We start from the raw sequence: 22,384 nt of genomic DNA on the forward strand, positions 1-22,384 counted from the left end.
TTAGCCTGTAGTCTTGAGCACAGGATCGTTCTCCCTTCAATCTTACCTTCCAAAAATACAATTAATATTGTGAAAATGTACACAACATTCCTTAGACAATTTGGGTGTGTGCGTACTCCCTTACGACTCTGACGTCATTCAATCTAGGAGCCTTTATAGCCATTTTATTTTATTCCGAGTTTTATTGTTCAGTTTTTTCTATTACAGCCAATCATTAATAACAATCCAAGCCAATCCAACATGGTGGAGCGGAGTGGCTGGTTTAGTTCCTTCCAAAGATATGGCTCCCCATGCTTCCCTGCAAAGAGTGTCCTTTGAAGTCCTTCACCCTATGCAGGAGAGAATTTGCATCTCTAGATTTCGAATGAAATAAACATACTGAAATTTCAGCGAAAATTACACAGCCTCTACCTCGGTAGAAAAAAATTGCTAACAGCCTTGTACTATGCATTAAGTGAGTACAGTGATGTGCCTAGACAATTTTGTTTGGGAGGGGGGGCGTTCAGAAAAAAAGTGACCAACTTTTCTTGTTTGGCCGACTATTTCTCCATAGAAAATTTATTAACAATGAAATAGATGATCATATACACACTTAATGATCACTAGTAAAAGCAAATGATGGCATAGAAGCATGAGGAAATTAAGTTTGCGGAAACTGATATTCCTGGAGTTCGCGTTTTTGGGTGAATCCGTGAGCATCTTTTTGCGAAAAGCAAATTTTAGGGCGCAACAATGAACTACAGCTTCTTTTGAACTCCTCATAACAATAGTTTCAGCTTATAAAATTTCCTCTAATCTATAGAATTTTATAAGAATTGAAGGGGCAAATATGGCTGGAAAGCCGCCGAGATTTCAGAGTCTCTGGGGCAAAATGGAAAGACGATGCCCTTGGGGTAAAATTTTTGGTGAAGATCAAGGCGGTTTGATGAAGGCGGCCCACTATGGTGAGCGGCAGAAAAAGTTTTGCAACTATGATTTTCTAGTGATGGCTGGAAAATGGGTCTGAAACGGTCGATTTACAATATCGACTGAAAACAAAGGATCCTAGGCACAACAGACAAATATTCTATCTTAATTATACTCCATAGTTCTTTTGGGTTTGATTATGACATTAAGATTGGGTATCTTTATCCTGGGTGCCAGAGCCACAAAATTTCGAGCACGGAAATGAAAAACCTTGCGGAGAAGCGTAGGGTAACTTTGAAGGGCAAGAAATTGAACATTGTTTCTTTGAATGAAAGTAGAAATAAAGGAATGCAACTTTATGGATAGACTTTGTTGCAGACATGTCAACCCAAAATTTTCAAAACCTGGAGATTTTAGATTTTTTTCGTAATAAAGCAGGGAGATTTGGCCAAAAACAGGGAGTTCCCAAGAATTTGTTGATCAAGATGAAGTGATAAAAATATTATTATGTTAAATTTATAAACAACATACCTGTAAAAGTCATGGTGGGAAAACAGTTAATGACAAAAAAGTTTCTTCTTCATAATTGTTTTTAGAGTTTTTTTATTAATTCGTAAACACTTACAAAAATGTTGTCATGAAGAACGCCACTGCAACCATTTTTGTTATAAGAATGTAAAAAAATCGGTAGGCCAGGAGAAAGCAACCAAAACCTTGGATCATCCGGCGTAATCGGGATAGTTGACTGGTCTGTTTATTGTCTTTCAAAACGTGAAATTTCTAGCGAAACATGATTCATTTTCGGAATAAACAAGTTAACTTTGAAGTAATCCTTGAAGTAAATGAACTTATAGGCCTCAGGAACTATTTCACCTGATTCTCATACTTCAAAAAGGGCGCACAATTTTCAAAAAAGGGGCGCCAGACTTGCTTCAACTTCGCGAGGGAGGAGCAACTGTCCCTAGTTGCCCCCTAGAGCCGCCACTACCTATCTTTGCCCCAAAATTCAAAATCTGCAACCGATCATTTACTTACAATGAAAACAAAAACTTAACACGGCACTTACGATCCTTTTGCGAACCTTTTATAAATTTTGTGGTACCATGCGCAATAATTCCCAGGGAAGTCAATACCAACCCACTCATGTTTCTTCTCGCCAGATGACTTTTCCAGCATTATTTGCCCCAGTTTCCATAGATTTGTTCATAGTTTTATCCAGCGTACGATAAGATTCGTTGAGCTTTTCATGCTGTTGTCAGTTCTATAAATTCTACGTAACCAGTGCTTCAACGGCAGGTCACGTTGCACTTTGTTTACAACATTGAAAGTCCCGCCATATTCCGAACGCTTTGTCTATTGTTGGATCAACATGCAAATTCTCCTGTCGGAGCTCAAGTTTGATTGACAGATCTATGGTAACAACGCGCGCGTCATCGGCATTCTGGCGCGCAACTTTTTTATATTTTTGAAATTTGTTATTCGAGGAAAAAGATTTTGAAGGGATTTTTCTGACTTTATTTTGATCTGATAGTTGACAAATTACTGGAGGCCAAAAGGTAGCGTTACCGATGACAATCTAGCTGGAATTCACTCAAAGTTCAAAGGATCTTTTGCTTAAAGAAATAAAGAGGATCTGGAGCGAATAGGAACTACATTTGTTGTCGCAATTTGTCCATGGAGAAGGAAAGAACTTGTGAATATTAAAGTCTGAGTCAACAGTGAGGAAACCTCCACCTTTTGTGCCTTGCAGATGGATAACAGAGCTGGGGGAAGTGGTTGATTTGGTAAGTTACTAGTCAAGGTCGTCTAGAAAGGCGCTATTAAACGCGATCTGGCATTAGGCCAAAAGGAGCCATGCTTCATGTACACTCGGATTTACGATCAGAAAATTAGTATAGCTTCCTCTCCCAATATTTTGCGGTGATGCTTGATCAAATTGGGCTTCCTCGCCATCTGTTATCGTGGATGTAGATCAAGTGGATCCTGAGTTCATTCAGGAAAGTAAACACAAAAATGTGATGTCTAAATTTTCACACGTCGCAGGCCGCGAAGTACTTCCCACCTGAACAGTTTTTGCCGCGCTTTGGTTCTGCTTGAAGGGCAGTAACGAAATCCAAAATGAATATTTATGGCGGCCAGTTGTATAAAATCTTCAAATCAGTTTAAGTAACTTTTTGTTTTGAATCGTTTAAAATGGCTGTGCTCATAAGTATCTCATAAGATGTATCTTAACACTTATTGTGAGAAATCTTGACAGATTTTTTCTTTTGTACTACGAGACGAAGGTCGTATATAGGCGCCATTTTGAAAATATCCGATGGGAGATGAAGTCTGCTAATAAACAAAATGGCACAATTTAACCCATTTGAAAAATACGGAAATAGCTAGCCATGCGCCAAGTGAGAAAGTCATGTATGGGGTCAAATTTCAGATCGAAGAAGTGACTGTAAAAATGTCTTTTGTGCACTCTTGTATGCCGGTATTTTTAATATTTGCGATCAACAAATTTCTTCCCGTTTCACTCAAAAAGTATACCATCGACTTCCACTCCGTGATCTAAATTCAAATATATTGATTTAGAAAGTCGATGTCAAAAAATACTAAAAGATTCTATCGTATTGTTTTAGTTTGTTAGGCTACGATGAAGAAACCTAATCTTACAATTTTTGACAGAAAGAGGGCAGCTGTTTTTTTAACAAAATCCCTTGAAACCCTTTTATATTTTTTTCAAGTACGTTTGGCCGTGGATTAAGAATATCAGTATGCTTTTGTTAGCTAGTTATGATAGCAGAGAATATTTTCACAGCGATTGTTTATATTATTTATCATTAGAGCTTTTCAATTATACCCACTGGCTTGAATTGTTCAAGGTTTTTAGGGAATCTTTGAATCTTGAGTACAAATCTTGTTGCCCAGAATATTTCCTGTAGTGGTGATGTGGCTGGCTACTTCAGCTTTGATGTTATGGATCCAAACACATGATCAGATTTGCTGATCGCAAACCAACAGCAAGCTCAATATTATTTATCTTCAAAGTCATTGAATTGATCATCTAAAATGAAAAATTTTTGTTCAGACAGAATAATATTTGTTTCATGTATGCCACAAAATGTTGCTTATTGCCACACAAAATCTTCAGATTTGATATACCATTTGAATGTTATCAGCCATTTTCCTTCTTTCAGTGCAGCAACTTATTAAGTGTACATAATTCTAGGCATTAGTTTTAAAGCAGACTTAACTGTTAATTACAATTTTTCCTGTCTGGAATTTTGGCAATCACAAGTCTAGATTCAACCACAGGAGATGCCAGAATTCACAGCATGGCTTAAAAAGTTAAATCTGTGCTTTAGCTTAGGCTCACCTTTTCTCACTGTGCTATAAAATAATTGTAGAAATAAACACAGTCAATGTCCTTTTTCAAGAGTTAGACTTTGATTCTTGTCAGAAAATTTAACCTCTAGTGCCCCAACCATCTCTGATACAAAACAGATTTATATAACTTTTCGAAAGATTACAGCTATGTTTTCAATTTCACACTGATCATGTTCTTCGAAAATATTTTGATAAAGGTACCATGGTGCTATGCCAGTATTGAAAAGAGTCTCTTCTGAATCCAATGTATTTTTTGTCATGCTTTTACTAGCCAACCTAGATTGGTCTCTTTTTCTCTCACTGAAATTTTGGCTAGTGAAATCTATTTTAGGATCTTGCTGCTCTTGATTCTCAACGGCTTGTCTAATCAAAGAAGTGCACTTAAAAGAAAATAATGCGGTAGCTGTAGCTATATGGTAGGAAGGATAAATTTAGTGGCAGAACAACTTTATTTAAGATAAATAGAAATACAAGTGATTGTTCGATGGAACTAAGGGTTTTTTCATTTTAATAAAGGGCATGAGCCCATAAGAACAATGAAAGTTACAGCCCTGCTCTGTCCAGCTTTCATTTTCTACACACAAGCCTCAGTTCTCCTACCTTAGGCCTTGATGAGAAATAATGCACTTTCCTGTTTTGGTGCTTAGGTTGCTGCATTTATTTCACCAACTGTCATTTGCAAGTTTTTTTCAATAGTTAAAATGTATTATTAAATGACATTCTCAATACTATGCTGTTTTGATTTATTAGAAACTTTAAAAAAACAATTTCATTTTTACTCTCATACTTCACTTTACATCAAAGAATCATATCTGTACATCTTCTTTTGTTCTTTTAACCAAAAGATTGTTATCAGTTAGAACCATTGATCTTTATATCTGTATCGATAAAAGCACATTTAAAAGCTGAAATGATTGGAGGAATTGAATTGATCTTTTGTCCCAATTCACATATATATTTTCTATTTCAGTGAAATAGGATGTCAGTTTAATTTCAATGCAATAAGAGCGAACTAAAGATCACTTATTTTGTTGCCATTCCAAATATATAATTCCAAGAAATTACAAGTAACTTGAATTATCTTTTTCAGGGGTATTATCAGAAGAAGGATTGCTAGAATTATGATGTGGATTGTAAACAATCAAAGATAATAAAAGTTATTGGTATTGTTTGCAATGGCAACCAATGAGCAAACAATGCCAGACTCAAATCCAGAATCAGCTTATGATTATTATGTTAGAAAAATCCCTACATCTTTTCGTGAGCCCGGAACAGCACCGCTCAGAAAACTTAGTGTTGATCTTATCAAGACTTACAAGCATATCAATGAGGTAAATGAATCTAGTTGTTTATTGTTCAACTCACTCTATGTTTATTATTGTATATAAGAAATTTTTTTAAATTTTTTTTAACAATTATTTTCATATAAGTTTGGTTATTCATGGGAAGATTTTTCTCTATATCAAACTCCAAAGGAAAACAGTTTCCTCAAGGCTTCAAATAAATGTCGGTGAAAATAGGCATCTTGTGAAAATAAACATCAAGACTAAATCCTCTTTATTTCCATGTATCTTGTCAATTTTCTTGATTTTTTAATTTTGACATTATCTTGTTGTAGTTTTATCTCTTGGCCCTGGATTTCTCAGCTAACACAATTTCAATGAAATGGGCCTGTATTTTAAATATCTTCTAGTGCCTGTAATTTATTAGCCCAAGATATGCCATAGAATTCAGTTATCAATGATTGAAAAGTAATTCTTTAATGGCCGGTCTTTGTGAGAAGGATAACCCCCTTTGCTAATTAGACAACAGAAATGATGTGTATTGTCCTTTTAAGGTTAAATTTCTATTACCCCCTTTTAAAAGAAAACATTTGTGCTGTGATCTGAAATAAATGTCAAGTCAGTCATGACAAGAAGTGTTTTAAACTTACATCAAGGCTGTCTGGCACATTTTCTCTCATTCTGGTAAATACCAACAGCTTCCAATTTTTGGTGTGTTGTCACAAGTCATCTGCAATAAATGGTTTCTGATGAAATTGAGAGAACTCAGCTCGTGCAATCAATAGAATTAAACTGATCAGCTTAAATATGGTTAAAAAACAGATGTCATTTTTTGCTGATAGGCTATGTTAAATCAAACCATGTACAAGCAATTTGGAACAAGGAATTTGGATTAACATTCATAAACAAGGAATGGAAATGGTCATTAAATTTGACATTTTTAGGGGGGATGCTTATTCGAGCAGGGCACTAATTTGAGGGGGTTCTCATTTAGAGATTTATGGTAAGTATAAATTTTATTTGCCATTAACAAAATATGTTGTGAGGCATCCATTCTGTTACTTACTAAAACATTATTGCCCAACCAACTTGATACTTGTGTTGGACACTAAGAAAACTCCCTAGTGTTCTTGCCTGGCCATCACTGTCTCTTTGGTTTGCAGGAAGTATGGCTCCATATCTTGAAACATGCACCATTTCATGGAGGATTGGTTTGTTTGTATTACAAGAGAAAACTTTTATTTGAGTTTTTGTTCTCCTTAGGTCTACTACTCACAAAAGAAACGAAGAGCAGAAAAGGAAAGAACAGAAGAGGGCCGGACTAAAAAGGAACGCAGACTGTATAACGATGGATATGACGATGAGAACTTTGATTATGTTATACGGCATGGAGAAAAATTCCTCGATAGATATGAAATTGATACACTAATAGGAAAAGGGTCGTTTGGACAGGTACAAATTTTTTTCTTTGCCCTTTAGAATTTTTATATATCTTGCAACGTCTTGTTTATAACAGTTGTTGCATTGGATTTGTCCTTTCTTGGAGTTCCTAAAAGAGGATATAAAATGTGTAGACTATTTAGACAATGAAACTTTTAATTTGTTTATGTTTACTAAGAAAACCTTTTTTCTAAAGAGGAAATTGGTCATAAGTCTAACTTATGTTGCTTGCTCTTGTTAAATCCTCCTGAATGTTGAGACTTTGTTTTCACCAGACTGAAATAAATAGGCGGTGCCCTGCATTAATTAAAAGATGTGTGAAAAGGACCATAGATTTGCCATGTCTAATTTCTTTGTTTTTTAGTTAGAACCTAGATTTGGGAAAAATTAATTGATTGGATAAATTGTGGAATTCAAGGTTGCAGCCTAGAACTTCCTTGCTCTAAACATCTGCTTGAAGCATCAAAGCACTTGTATACTTTTTATGATATATATGTATCACTGTTAAATGGTTTTTGTGCTTGATGCCTTATAAACCATGTTGTATGGAACTTGGAGTAGCAACCATTCTATTTTCTGTACATAAACCATTCTAGATTCTGTACATAAATTTTCTGTTTTATCATAGGTTGTCAAAGCGTATGATTATCAAGAGAAAGAAGATGTAGCAATTAAAATTATAAAAAACAAGAAACCATTTTTGAATCAAGCTCAGATAGAAGTACAACTATTAGAACTTATGAACAGCCATGATCCTGATTCAAAATTTTATATTGGTAAGTTTTCCACCATCATTCTATTCTAGTTTCAAATCCACTATCTTAGTTTAATTAAACAAAAGACAAAACTTACCAGGGTTCTCAGGCTGCCTTACATTTTGCAATGACCAATAACCTATATAAGTAATTAGTATTTTATATTCTGGTTTATTAACATTTAGACAACCTTTTTTTGCATTACCAAGATAATCAGCTTCATTGGTTGAACAACAGCAAAATGGTGCTTCATTGCTTTCTGTTTTGTGCATGTGTTCTAATGGGAAGCTTATTTGTTACAGTCATCTGACACAGTAGCGGCACCATGAAGGGACTGAGGGGGACACACCCCCCCCACTTCTCTGAAGGAACGATTTTGTATTTTGTCTGAACACAATGAGAAAATGTTGGGGGAGGGGTGAAATTTTGGCATATAGTTTTTTGACATGGCTCTTTGATTTTTAATTTGCTTTCATGAAACCAAATATTTATCATGGGCGCTTGTAATTGGGAGAATTAGCGTTCTCTGCTGAAAAATGGCATTTTCTGACAATGGCATTGCCTAGATTTTTCAACGTAGAACCCTGAATTGCTTAGGAAGAAAACACCCAGTTTTAAGCACATTCAAGACCAATTGATATGCAATTTTTATCACTTGTTTTTTTTCTTTACAGTGCGACTGAAGAACCAGTTTATGTGGCGGAATCATCTATGCTTAGTTTTTGAATTACTCTCCTATAACCTGTACGATCTTTTGCGGAATACGAACTTTCGTGGAGTATCACTTAACCTTACTAGAAAATTCGCTCAGCAGCTCTGCACGGCCCTCTGTTTCCTTTCGGCGCCAGAACTGCAAATTATCCACTGTGATTTAAAACCGGAAAATGTACTTTTATGCAACCCAAAAAGAAGCGCTATCAAGATAGTAGATTTTGGGAGTTCCTGTCAGCTTGGTCATACGGTAAGTTATTTTGTTTTTTTGATCTCAAGTATTCTTCTGAGTAAAAGATTTAGTTGACAAAGGCACCGAGAAGAATTCTTCAGAACTTTGGAGTAGAAAATCCACTTAGAGTGGCAAGGTCTCTGCTCCTGTATGAAAAGTTCTAATATGGACTCAAGAAATCGCACAATGAAGCTCGGGACAGTTTTCAAAATGAGGCTGGTAATTGAATTTGTGTATCAAACTCAGGTATTAGATTACAGTTTTGACGAAAGTGACTTGTGATATCAACTGCTCAAGAAAAGGAAGAGTTTATGTGTTCTGACAAAGTCCTGGGAAGCGACTACCCAAAGCAGCATGGAATTTAAAAAAGGGTAAAATTGGGTCTCACGTAGTTTCACCTTATGACTAAAAACCACCTTTTCTTCGCTTCTGTGACGACTTGATGCAATGTTCTGGCTCATGATCGTTTGTGCCATCCCAAAAGGTGCAAACGATTCAAACAGTTTCATCATACTGAAAGATCATCCATCTTGTTTGGTATTTCATGCTGTATTGTATTCATGGTGCCATACACGAAAATACGGTTATGATTTATACTTTTGGTGGAAGGTTTTATAAAACCACTTATTTTATTGCTGTAGGATTGCCTCTACCACTTTGCTTCATTTTTTTCTCTGAAAATGTCGTATCTGGGTTCGAAGAGAAGAAATAGGCAAATTCAAGTATTATTGTTTTCTTTCTTTAAATATATAATTACGATTATATAGCCCCGATTAATATAAAGTGCCTAAACGTAGTCTCAATTTCAAAATAAAAAGTTCCTCGTTTGGCCGTTTTTTTATTTTGACTGGGTTTTGAATAAGAATAATGCATGAAAGTGCTCAAATGCTGTCAACGCATTCACGAAAGTCATAGTTTTCTGTTTTTGAGGTTTATAAAAAAGTAAAGCTTTTCTACAGTAAACAAACTCACCTTGGGTGACATTGATAGTTGACAGCTGTAGTTTAGTTTAATATATATTTTTGGAAATACCTTGCATTTTGTTTGCAGATTTCAAAACAACGTACAGTTAACATATCTGTATTAAACTGCCTAAGTATATAAAAAGATGAGAGCTGCCCATTTCACAACATGATTGGACCAGTGCCGGATAAGCCCCTATAGCTCTCAACGATTTTCGCGATACAACAACTCAATAAGCGTTGTTTTGTGTTTGAACGTCTTAACTGTTGCCAATCACCCTTTTACTGTTTAATGTGATACAATTAATAAGACCGATGTCATTTCATGTCGTTTAAAAGTCGACACTACGGACTATCTCGATTTTAGCAACTCTGTTAAAACGAAACTTGGCTTCAAAATCAATTGATTATCCGCTAAGAATTCTTATAGAATCATCTAATAATCCTCTGCAAGACTGTCATCATTATTAAACAAAATTAAACATCTTAATAAAAGTACATTCTCTTGAATCCAGATTTTTAGCTTTGCTTAATTTCAACCCTGCTTGCGCTTAAATAGATACTAACATGTGTTTTGAGGCTGTAAAGCCAAGCAAAATTTGCCTTTGACCCATCAACCTAGGCCCAAGCGTTACAACTGCATGCAACTACCATTGCTGTTATCACAAAACTAGCAGAATCTGTTGTTTGTTGGCAAAAAAGTAAAAATTGGAGAGAATTCTTTTATGTGTGATTTTTCCCAACTCTTCATTATCCTTTAATTGCGAGGTGTCATTTGTTTTTCGTAGTGAATATTTTCGACAATCGAGGCAATTTAAAGGCTCTTATCCTTAAGTTCTTATACAAATTTTGCTAAGTGTTTACTTATGTTAGTTGAAGTATTTACTCACCGGAACCTTTTTCGTTATCTGTTTCCTGGTGTCTCTTTTTTATTGATATTCTGGAAAAAGTATTTCCAAATTTTCACTATCAGTTTGCGAACAGACTCCCTCGATCCTAAATATAAAACCGCATCGTCATGTTCCTGTTGTGAATTTAATTGTCTACTATACGTGCTAGAGGCAGGCCAAGACACATCTGGTAGAAAGTTACGGGAAAATCCTTTCGTTTTCGGATGGGACGTTTTGTCTAGAAATTTATTCGTCTCTGGTCTCGTTTTGACAATTACTGTAAACTTCTCTATTTTTAGATTTTTCAATTCATATCCTGACTGAGGGCTAGAATCTAAGTCTTTATCCAATTTTTCAAGAGTCTAGCTTTTTCAAACTTTAGGTCGTCGTGAATCTCCAACAGATGCCCAAACGATATAAAAGATTGTTTCTAGACTAAAATTATGACGTGAAATCCTTTATTTTGGCTCAAGAGAGTCGTATCGTACAGTGAAGTTTGCAAGTTTGGCATAGTTTCCAAAACGAGGCCGTAAGGTCGTAATCTAAATTCAGATACTAGATTGTGATTATGCTGATGTTGACCTGTTATAGCAACGTATTTCAAAGCTAGGGTAAAAAACCCTTTTCCCTTTCCACCAAAATATTGAAATGGTCCATCTGTCTTAATCACAGCTTCAAATTTATGTGAATGTCTTGCTCTTCTTAGAATGTCTCAAGCAAAAAATATCTGAAGCAAAACAATGGCTTCAACGCAGGAACTAAACTGTTTAACGCAGTTGTACCAAAAGTACGCCATGGCTGCCATGGCTGGAAAAGGGGCTTTTTCCTCGTAAGACATTGGAAAAATTGACAAGTATTGAGCAGCACCTCTCGCTTCCCCTCCCAATCTGTTCCAAAAAAGTTATCTTTATCCGCAAACAGTTTTCCTGTATTTAGGTCTAGCCCCGAAAAAGGTTTGCATTTAGCGGAACGAGGTCGACTAAACGCGCCGCGCGAAGCTTCCGTACGCGTTTTTGTTGCTATTGAACTCAACAATCAACAAAAAGTAGCAATTATATATTTGTCCAGTCATGTTGTACGAATGATTGATGTTGACATGAATGCGGAACGAGGAAGAAATCTGCCATTTCCGATTGTCAAAGAGGGTAAGGGGGATGTGATTAACTTTATTTTTTCTTTTCTGATATGTTACTTTATTTGCCCCCTTTTCAACGGCTTCCGTAAAAGAAACTCAATTCGCCCCCTAGACATTCTCCTCCGCATAATTCCGCATAAGCATATCGATTCTTTTGGTTGTGTTCTTATAATAGAAAGAATCGTGACATGTTTGCAATTCTTTGCGAGTACCTGTTAGGTGAACCATCGCTTTGCCAATGTTGTTAGCAATTGTTCATCTAAGGCTTGGTTTGGAACAAAACATTCTGCTCTAGATGCATTGAAGAATAGAATCAGAGTGTAGAACTACGGACTTGTTGGAGGGAACTTGCTTTACATTTTACATTACTGCGCGCTCGATATCTCATGGATTTTCGCATGCAGATTTCTTTGATCGTCGATGACGCCGCCGTCCATGGCCTAGAAAGTTTTATCCAAAAGCCTCTAGTCTTTATCCACTTTATGTTTTGCTTTTAAGTTGTCTTTGTTTCATACATTTCTCAATTGTCTAAGATGTTTTGGTGCAGTTATTCTGTAGAAATATTTGTGCAAAATTTGGTTTGTTAGTTGGCCTTAAAGCGGCCAAAACAGCGTGCTTTTTGAAATATCAACATGCATTTTCTCCTAACTCGACCACGTGCTGGTTGAACGGGTGTTTAGTCTGGATGAGTTGCGCGTGGGCGACCTTGCCCGCTTGATGATTTTTAAGTTCTCTCATCCTCTCGGTGTCAAATATTTTAAAAACATACAAATTATCACCGCTTTTAATTTTTTTTACTGAAATGTGCACCTCCAAATCTCTTTTTAGATAATTGTTGCTTATAAAACTGCCCTTATTTCCAAGTTCGCTACGCCTCATTAATTATGCAAAGCCCCGTCTGAATATTATGTTAATTGTGTTTGAATGTATGACTCATCTTTCTCTGAGCCTGAACACGTGGGGCCGACGAGAACAAAGAGATTTCCTTACCTGCAATTTTGCACTCTACAATGTATGAAACACAACATCCTGATAAAGTCAGTGCACTGCAAGCTTTTGGGTAGTCCAGCGAATGTCAGTTTTTAGTTTACAGCTACAGTAGAATCCCACTATAACGAATTCTGTAAAGACCAAGAAAGAAGTTCCTAAAAACGAGCTATCAAAAAGAATAATTTTTTCTTAAATATTCTTGACAAAAAAAGCTCAGTATAAGTCAGTATGGGCCAAATTGCCTCGCTGCATTTTTTCATTCAATTTTCAATAGGGTGATACTCCTTTTTGCTCTTATAATTGGCCAACCGAAAATACACTCTTTTTTATAAGAACCAGTAAATTAAAGTTCAGGCTGACTGTTCTTAATTAATTCAAAAACCTAAGGTTATATTGTTCTTAATTTGTTTTTAAATTAATATGGTGTAAGCAGTGCGATTGCTAGCTTTTTCGCTCTAGGGAGGTGTTCAGGCCTCATTTGTCAACAGAGTGGGCGAGACAACCTTAATTTGCCGCCAAGTTTGAATATTCACCGAAAAAGCACCCGAACACGGCTAAAATCCTCGTTCATGAGATAAAACGTTGTTCAAAATTGCATTTCACAGTTGCTCAGCCTCAGCTTGCTCTTAATTTTTTCTTCACTTTTGACCAATTTTGAGGCTCGTGTTCTAATAAAAATGCTCTTATAAAAAAGAGTGTGAACGTTGTAAATGTTTTCTCTCAAATCCTTTGATCATTAAAAGCACGTTTTTTTAAAAGAACAACCCTTATAAGAAACATCAAACTGAGATTTGCCCGAAAAATAATAACAACATAAGACAAAATACAGGCTGAAATTCAACAAAAGTCTAGAAATAGAATGCCAGCAAAAATTGCAAAATGAGAGAATGGCAACAGGAAAGAAGCGATAAGCAAATTAGCATTAATTACTAAAAAATTCGACAGGCTATGTCCAGAAACTACTATGCATAGGAATTTCCATTGCAGTGATTTAATATTGTGAAATAGGCCATATTCCTGCTTCTTTATCGATAATCAATCACCATGACATCCACTTACGTCATTCACGGCATCACCTAGCACAGGACATTCCCTTCACCATTGTACACATGTCACACATCTATGTCATGCTGATTTCTTTCCAAGTCTAGACCTTTCCTTCTCCATTACATCATCATTACATCATCCTAACTCATCCTTAGTCAGCAATTTGATTTCTGTATCTTAATTTGTATAAAGTTCAGTTCAGATCAGATCCGAGTTCTCTGCACGTTAAATAAGATTCGTCGAAGTAGCATAAACGGTGGAAAGTCAGAGGATAAAGATAGGAACCACGGCAACACTTGCAACATATTAGCGTTCCTATATGCAGGCACCGCGGAGCGTTGAGAAAAGTGGGTGGTCTAAAAAAAGTGGAAAGTCTAAAAAAAGTGGGGGGGGGGGGGGGTTAAAACCTAATAAAAAGAGGCTTTACTGGTAGTTTAGTACTAAATATTGGGCATTTTTTGCAAAAAGTGGGGGGGGGCTAAAGCCTCCCTAGCCCCCCCCCCTGCTCCGTGGTGCCTGATATGCTAATATAAATTAGCCAATTAGATGCATTCTATTGTCATTTTCATGAATTTGTGTAAATCCTTTGGCTCTTGCGAAACTGCCTGCCTGTGTTATTCAGAGCAAATTATTCATAATCATCCAAGAAAATTATTTCCTCAGGAAGGTAAAGGAGGGTAAAGACACTGGGTAAATATTGAGCAAAGTGCACCACACGAGTCGACATTTGGTCACCTCCTGTTTAATAAGATCCTAAATGATATTTTATGCGACCTTAGAAATGGGTCTCTGTGTGTCTTTGCAGCCGATAACGTAGTATCTGTCGGTGCTAAAAATACTGATTATTTTGAGCATTTAAATAAAAGCAAACGAGTACAATGTCTGGTTCAAGTCTGATGAAGTCCCTCATGTTTCAATTCATAAAATCATTCAAAACAGATATAAACGTCTAGATAAATTTGAAACTAACTCAGGCCACAATGTAATATTAGAAATTGAAGTAACAAACTTGCTTTTAAATCTGACATTATATTTACTGTAGATGAAATTTTTGAAAAAGACGCGAAAAAATTTAACGCCTTGAAATGATGAACAAAATTAATTGATGATCATTGAAGAAGTTGGTTGAGGAGTTTTATTCTTGGTCATTTTATAACTACATGTCGTATGAAAAAATAGCTCATTCAATGCACAAAAGCTACCGTGTACCGTCCCACCTCGATCTATAAGGTTCTTAAAGCCTTGAAGTCCATATAACTTGAATAACTTAAATTTTGACGAAGAGTATTGTGGACCTAGAATTCGTTACCTAAAAACAACTTATACCTAAGAATATCTTACTCTGTCCGGATTCCAGTGGCTAGAGCTTTATCCCAAGTATTGGATCAAATCGCTTAGCCTCAAAGGATCCGAAATTTGGAATTCGCTTTTCCATGAAACAAAATAGATCCAACACATGAAACATTTTAAAATTGCACTGAAGACATTTCTTGACGTTTCTTGCAAAAATGCGTTTGTTCATGCACCAATTTGCACAATCTCCGATGTTTTCATTAAGCTGAACTAATATCACTGCTGTCCAAATTATTAAATGAATGATACTATACTACTTAAAAGAAAACCTGTGTTATAGAGGACATGATAGGCCTTTGAGCTGTCATCCTGCCATTTGTGTCTGAAAGAACACTGTATCGAAAGCAGGAGCCAAGACAATGTTTTACAGTTGTGGGATTTAATTTACGTATTATAATTTACTACGTTACCTAACTGCATAAAACTATCATTGGAAACCTTTTTTGTTTGTAAGTGGACGGGTATGCGGGTTTGGGTTTGAAGAGTAAAGAAACAGTCAATTCTGATGAAAATTTAGTTTAAGTTGTCTCTTTATAGAATGACATGCAGAATTCTTCTTTTTGCAGTTATATCAATACATACAGAGTCGATTTTATCGCTCCCCTGAAGTTCTCCTTGGTCTTCCCTACGACATGGCAATAGACATGTGGTCTCTGGGCTGCATCCTCGTTGAAATGCATACAGGCGAGGCTTTATTCAATGGCTCGAATGAGGTTTGTTTTCTTTTTTTCTTGTCCTTAATTTTATTTGCAAAGATACCTGGTTTGGTAAGACCTTTATTAAGGAGATGGTAAAATGTTCATTGCTTGGGTTTTCCTCTTCTACCTAGGCCCTGTCGACTAGGGTGTAGCACAGAGTCACTGACAAAGGCTTACACTGTATTTTACATCAATTGATTCAGCAGCCTTGATGTCTTTCTCAAAACCAGAGATGAATCGGTCTTTAGAACTGACTTGGGCCAGCTCGTTTCCGTGGATGCAGAATTATTATCAGCCAAAATCAAACTGTTTTTATAGTTTTAGTTAAACGCGATAAAAACTTAATGCGTAGCTTTAAGGCCTCCACCGTAACCCCCCGTCCTTGTAGAAAAATGTAATATTCAAATATGTAAAAATGTAAAATTCGTTTTTGTATGCAGGTAGATCAAGTGAATAAAATAGTCGAAGTACTGGGCCTGCCACCGGCCTACCTTTTGGACAAGGCACCAAAAGCTCGGCGATATTTTGAAAAGATATCAGATGGCTCTTATATCGTCCGCAAGTACAAAGATAATCGAAAGGTATGCAACAAATATTGATTGTTTTTCATTCGGGGTCATTGATTGTTTTCATTTGAACCTGCTTGACACTTTGTTTCAGGCGTAACCAAATGACGGATAGAGAGAAACTGATTTGTTGAATAGATTTTGCGAGTGGTTCAAAAGCATTAAGTAATAACGATAATAATACCCCATCGTCGTTGGTAGCAGTTACTCTCCTTAACATGGGTTTGTAACATAGGTTGTGCCTTTGTAACATGGGTTTTTTGAGTGAATTAACGAATATAGTCTGCCTGTTGTTTTATTCATTCTAGTTGTCTAGATGGACGTGTATTTCATCATACTTGCAATCTCCTTTTTGGACATTTCCATTAATGCTCTAGCTATTCATCATATAGACAAGCAGATTTGTTACCCCTTTGTTAAAGGTCAAAACATTGTTGAAATGGCGGAATGATTACCGTCCACAGTTACAAAACTGTTAGCCAAGTCTGTTTCTGCTTTGCTCGGTTTGTGGATGGGTATTTTTCTGCGTAGGTTAGCTAATGCATTCATATCCAATTTCCAGCAATATGTCCCACCTGGTACCAGGCAGTTACACGATATACTGGGCTGTGAAAAAGGCGGACCACAGGGACGGAGGAAAAATGAAAGTGGACATACCTTGCAGGATTACTTGAAATTCAAAGACCTTGTCCTCAGAATGTTAGACTATGATCCAAAAACTCGTATTACGCCATTCCAGGCTTTACAGCATTCATTTTTCAAAAGGACTACAGATGAAAGTACCAATACTACTTCATCAACGTCGCCTGGGGTTACCCAGTTGGGGGGATCCAGTCGTGTTCCTGCAACGTCATCTGGGGCTCACAGTTCAACGACTGTTTCCCGCCCATCATCGGATCCGACGACGGGTGCAGTTAGAAACAGTATCAGTATGGACTGCGATAGCCCGCGGCAAAAAAAGACGACGGATAATCCGCGGCTTCTTAAGCAGGACAGTAAGTTAAAACAAGTTAATGTTGCTAGTTCGAATGAATACTTGAGTAGGACTAATAAGTCGCAGCAAGATCTTGAAAGGACATCAAAGAACTCAACGAGAAAAGAATTCGGATACCACTCGAGTACCAACACGTTTCCAGGCGTTGAAGGAGGCTACTCGACTTACAGTGGACTACATAATCCAATAGGATATTCAAGTGAGCCCTACGGTAACTATCCAATGTCGTGCGGAAACGCGGTTAATTCATACAGCGGATTTATCGATGGTCCTTCAATTTCATCGTACATTGGCGCCCAGCAAATAGACCCAAATATTGCTAAGCTTGCTAGTATGACGCAGCACGGCATGATGAACGCCGAACGGACGGACGAATCTAGGGTTATAAGCGTATGCGTTCCTGATGAGCAACGTATCGGCCACTAGGTAAACGTGTTCGCGTAATTGATTCGGTTCAAAGTTGAAGAATTGGTTTGGATGGAAATGCGCTAAAACTGCGATCCGCCAGGGCAAATGATTGTTGTTGTCTATAGGTTGCTGCAGGATCCTATAAATGGTGTGTCGAGGAAAAGTCAAGAAGACATTAGCTTCAGGCGCTATTTGAGATCTTTGTAACGCTTCAAGTCGGAACCGTTGCTCGGAACAAGTGAGGGACACCCGCGTGTGGCCGATTTGTGTACTCACGACCCGTCATGTACACTGGCAAGTGCAAAAGGCCCGCAGATCCCGCAGCGCCACGTAAATTTTTTGGTAGTGAGACAAACTTTAATTGGTCTAGGTGCTAAAGGCAAGGCCAATTTCTTTGATTTGATGGCAGTTGGGAGAATATAAAGATGAAAAAGAATTATTGTCGACTTAGTTTCGTACGTAACAACTACCTACTAATGTCTTTCTTAGTTAATCATAACACCGGTGACATGAGTAAACAGAATACTTTTGTTTAAGCCCTGATTTCTCTCTTTTTCAAGCATTTTGTTTGGGGTGTGTGTTCTTCTAACTTTCTAACGATTTGTGAAGGGCAATTTTGTTGTTTTTGTGCAATACCGTTAAAAAGACATCTTCGACGATGTATGGCCGGGGGCCTTAACGAAAGCTGATTGCAATCTTAAAAGTTGTCACATCCCTTGCATTCTGTTTGTCATTAAAAAAGAAGCTGCTGAACAACCCCCTCCCCCATCTCCCCTCCCCCTCCTCTGATGTGATTGCTTACTTTCCCAGGAATAGAAAATTTATTTCCACAAAGAACATTTATTCATGAAGATCCATGAAGAACTTTTAAGCCGCGAAACTCTTTGCCACTCGATATTCTTTTGTTTCTAATACGCAGCTTCTCTCAAATTAATAATTATCTGTGCTCTTATTTTTACAAGTATCTTTTTCTTACAAGATTCTTTTAAAGTATGATCATCTTCCGTTTTCTTGTCTTGGTTATTTAATAGCAGTTATCTCCGCGTTTTAGTATGTTTTTATACGGAGCCAATAATTCAGAATATTTGTTTCCAAACCCTCAGTGGCTATCTTAGGATTTAAATTGTTGAAAATAAGTTGTAAATGAAAAACCTAGATGCATTGTTCGAGACTGCTAAGAAAAACTGATAGTGATTTTTCTTTCTACGCAACAAATTATGAGAATTTTTCTTCGTCTACACAGTAGGAACCTTCACATGCGATGTGGCTTTTTCAAATATGCCTTGGTCTCAACGTCTTCCGCAATGTTACCTCCAACCCCGACCTTCCTCACACCCCCCCCCCCCTCTCCGCGCCAATGCCCATCCTACCCAACAGGTTTAACCCTAGCTAACTCCCATACTCTACCATTGTTTTTTCTGTTTATATATATTTCCTTTCTCAAACTTACTCTCGCCTCTGCGTCTATATTATACCAAGATAGAATAAGAGAACTTATTTTATCTTGATCATACTAATACCCTCCCCACTGAATTCCGACATTTTTCGCTCCACTGATTCGTAAGGCAATACCAATTTAACATGATTCGATAGTTTTAAGTCTCTCCTTACCTTGATAAAAGCACAATTTTGTGGTCAAAAATTGAGCTTAACCGTCAACTTTGTTGCCAATCTGTGTATTGACTTGAAATAAAATGTTTCCTTATTGTACCTTTACAACCCACCATCCTGGCAAAATTTAGGTTAACTTAACCAAACCAAACCTTATGTGAAATCAAAACCTTTTCCCTATTTGCTCAATTTATCAGCTATTTTGTTCCCGCGGAAGCTCAGCTGACTCGCATTGTTTTGTGGGATACATTCAGAATAATGACGTCACCTCTAACAGGCTTAAGAAATAGCCCCTGCTAAGAATACATCGTTTTTATAGATTTTCTGTATGTAGATCGTGCTTTTAAGGATATAAATTTTAATTGACTTTCTTTTATAGGAATGTTTGATGTTGTTACAAAAATTGAACTTATTGGAACGATACTGTTGTATTTTTTATTTTGAAAACTTCGGCGGCATAAATCTGTCAGCTCACATGCTATCATTTGAGATGTTCTTAAGTTTGATTGGTATCGCCGTTAATATTCTTTAATATTCAGTAACACATTCTCTAGAGAAACATAAACAGTATACAAAAGGGGAGCTCTTTGAGCTCTTAACAATAACTGGTAATTCAGACACACTTTTCAAGCAACCCCTTTGCTTGACTCATTGACTGATGACTGTTATTTCTTTCAAAGAAAGACCTTACAGAAAAAAATTATCCTGCTATTTTTATTTGCAATTTACGCATATCTTTGATAAACAATTTGGTGGACTCTAGATCTATTTTCAATAAAGGTATTACAGGGACATATTGAAGGTTCCATTGGAACTTGCCCAGAGGTAATAACGAATGCTCGCAAATCTGAGAGCGAACCAAAGAGGTTTGAGCGAAGGGTTCGGTAATGAGGGCAGTGCAGTGTTATTATTATCGCTGAACCACGGGAACAGACTGGAGATTAATGTCTGAAACGGTTTTTCATTTGGGTCACTAAAGTGAGGAAGCTCCAGTTTTAAGTCAATGAAAAGGTTTTTTTTCGATAAAATAATAACTTTATTCAGACAGCATTTTTAACATATTCCATTGCCACGGAGAAATACTTTTATTTTTAAGTTCCCGGTAATGGTCTTTGCAAGTGCCGTGTTAGCTTTTACTACAGAAAAAGGAGACATGTCATCTGCAAATAGACTACCTAACATGATACATTGAGTGAGATTATTATTTTTATGAGAAAGAATAAAGGACCAATGATTGAGCCTGAGGTACACCTGCTAATACACTGGATAGATTACCCGTTTAACACAGCACGTCACATGGCTCAGTGATTAGGATCGCTGACTACAGACCCAAGGGTCGGTGATCTTCTCTGAACCAGACTATTCATAAAATTTCAGTAGAAATGAGCAAGTATTGTCGAAAAGGGGCGTTTTCCGGCGTTCTAAAGGGCGTGGCCTAAAAAAGTTAGGTCACGCCCTTTTCAGCCCTCTTGCATTTAGACTGGTGTGCTGTCACTGGATATGACCAAATTTTCTCTCATAGACAGAAGAGTCGCCAGCTCTCTGTAATTCCAGGCGCAGGAATCATGAGGTGTGGTCACACCGAGAGGAAGGACCAAGACACTGCTTGATAAGGATAGCTTTTCAGTGTTCAGACAACTACCTTCGGAAGCTAGGTAGTTAATAATGCCATAAAAACAATACAGTATTTAAGAAGTGGCGGAGAAGTCTTTGAAGATAACCAACTATGCCTTGACATCGAAGTATTTCTACTAGACTGACATGTCATACTCTGTCCAATGCCCTAGGTAGGACTAGTTTCGCCAATAGAAACGTCTTTAAACTGAAGAATCCATAAATATACTAGATTGCGTGCAGTACAATATAATGCTATAATAACGATCAATGTGAGTAAATTGTACCAGGAACAATTTTTTAAAATAGATAACGAAGTTTCGAGCATAGCCCGTTATCAAGTAAAATTTTATCAATTTTACTTGATAACGGGCTATGCTCGAAACGTCGTTATCTATTTTAAAAAAATTGTCCTGATACAATTTCCTTACATTGATCGTTATTATGTTGTCTTTAAACTGACTTTAGAAAGTCTGCTTTATTGATAACAATTTGCGCACAGTTCCGTGTCAAAACTAGACTGATTCTGAGATGTAAGACTTTATTCACATATGTGACAATGGAATAAATCAACTAAAACTTTTTCCAAGGTCTTCCCAATGATCGCACGCTCGTTTGTGATGTGTACTATCCTTTTATTAACAGGAAGAGTGTTCTCGTACTCTTCCATGAAATAGAGTAGGTACAAGTTTCTTAGTAACTTTTTTGTTCCTGCAACATTTTTTGTAACTTTAAGTTCCTGCAACATCGCACATCTCAATCATTTCGGCTAATAGCGTCACAACGATACGCTTTTTTAAAATCAAGTGAGCGAAATGTCATGAGTACCTTTTCTCTAATTACAATCACACTCTGTAATAATGTGGAAACTGACTCAAAATATGAAGGTTACTGCCTGTCGTTCCCTAAACAACTCTATCCTTATTTCTTCTTTAACAACTTATGGTTGGTGAATGGCGTTAAGTCTTATGTGATCTAATTACCTAATAAACCCAGCCTGTGCGACCAGATAATTGTTATTACCAAACGTAATGGAGACCATGACAAGTATTTGCTCATAGGATATAAAAGCACAACATCAGAAGACAAGATTGAAAATTCACTATCCAAATCCATAGAAACAGTCATATCCATCTGGGCGCGCTGAAATAGTTTACGAGGTCTGGAGGCCAACTGGGAGACACGCCCCCCCCCCCCCCCCAGTTCTCGGCAGGATCAACTTTGTATTAAGTCTAAATTCGACGGAAAGGGTTAGGAGAGGGGCATTATTTTGGCAATGTAATTTTTGTGATGTAATATTTGATTTTGAAACTGCCTTTTCATAACCAAAAGTTGGCCATGCGCTTTCCTAATTGGCAAAATTTTCCTTCCTTGTTGATAAACGGGCTTCTTCTGACAGTAAAAAAGGTGTGGC

The 22,384-nt window shown here is 36.9% G+C and overlaps 1 protein-coding gene across 1 annotated transcript; it reads left to right on the plus strand.

The window, feature by feature from the left end:
• The first annotated feature begins 2,549 nt into the window (after nt 1–2,549).
• Nucleotides 2,550–19,777, plus strand: LOC135684596 (dual specificity tyrosine-phosphorylation-regulated kinase 1A). Its single transcript, XM_065200229.2, has 8 exons — nt 2,550–2,690; nt 5,372–5,612; nt 6,828–7,016; nt 7,633–7,780; nt 8,434–8,720; nt 15,646–15,792; nt 16,218–16,358; nt 16,906–19,777. The coding sequence occupies exons 2-8, from the start codon at nt 5,457–5,459 to the stop codon at nt 17,761–17,763; spliced, it is 1,926 nt and encodes a 641-aa protein (XP_065056301.1). The 5' UTR covers nt 2,550–2,690; nt 5,372–5,456; the 3' UTR covers nt 17,764–19,777.
• The last annotated feature ends 2,607 nt before the right edge of the window (nt 19,778–22,384 follow it).

This window comes from Rhopilema esculentum, chromosome 21 (assembly GCF_057945365.1).
Source record: "Rhopilema esculentum isolate cy_ngs chromosome 21, ASM5794536v1, whole genome shotgun sequence".
Lineage (NCBI taxonomy): Eukaryota > Metazoa > Cnidaria > Scyphozoa > Rhizostomeae > Rhizostomatidae > Rhopilema > Rhopilema esculentum.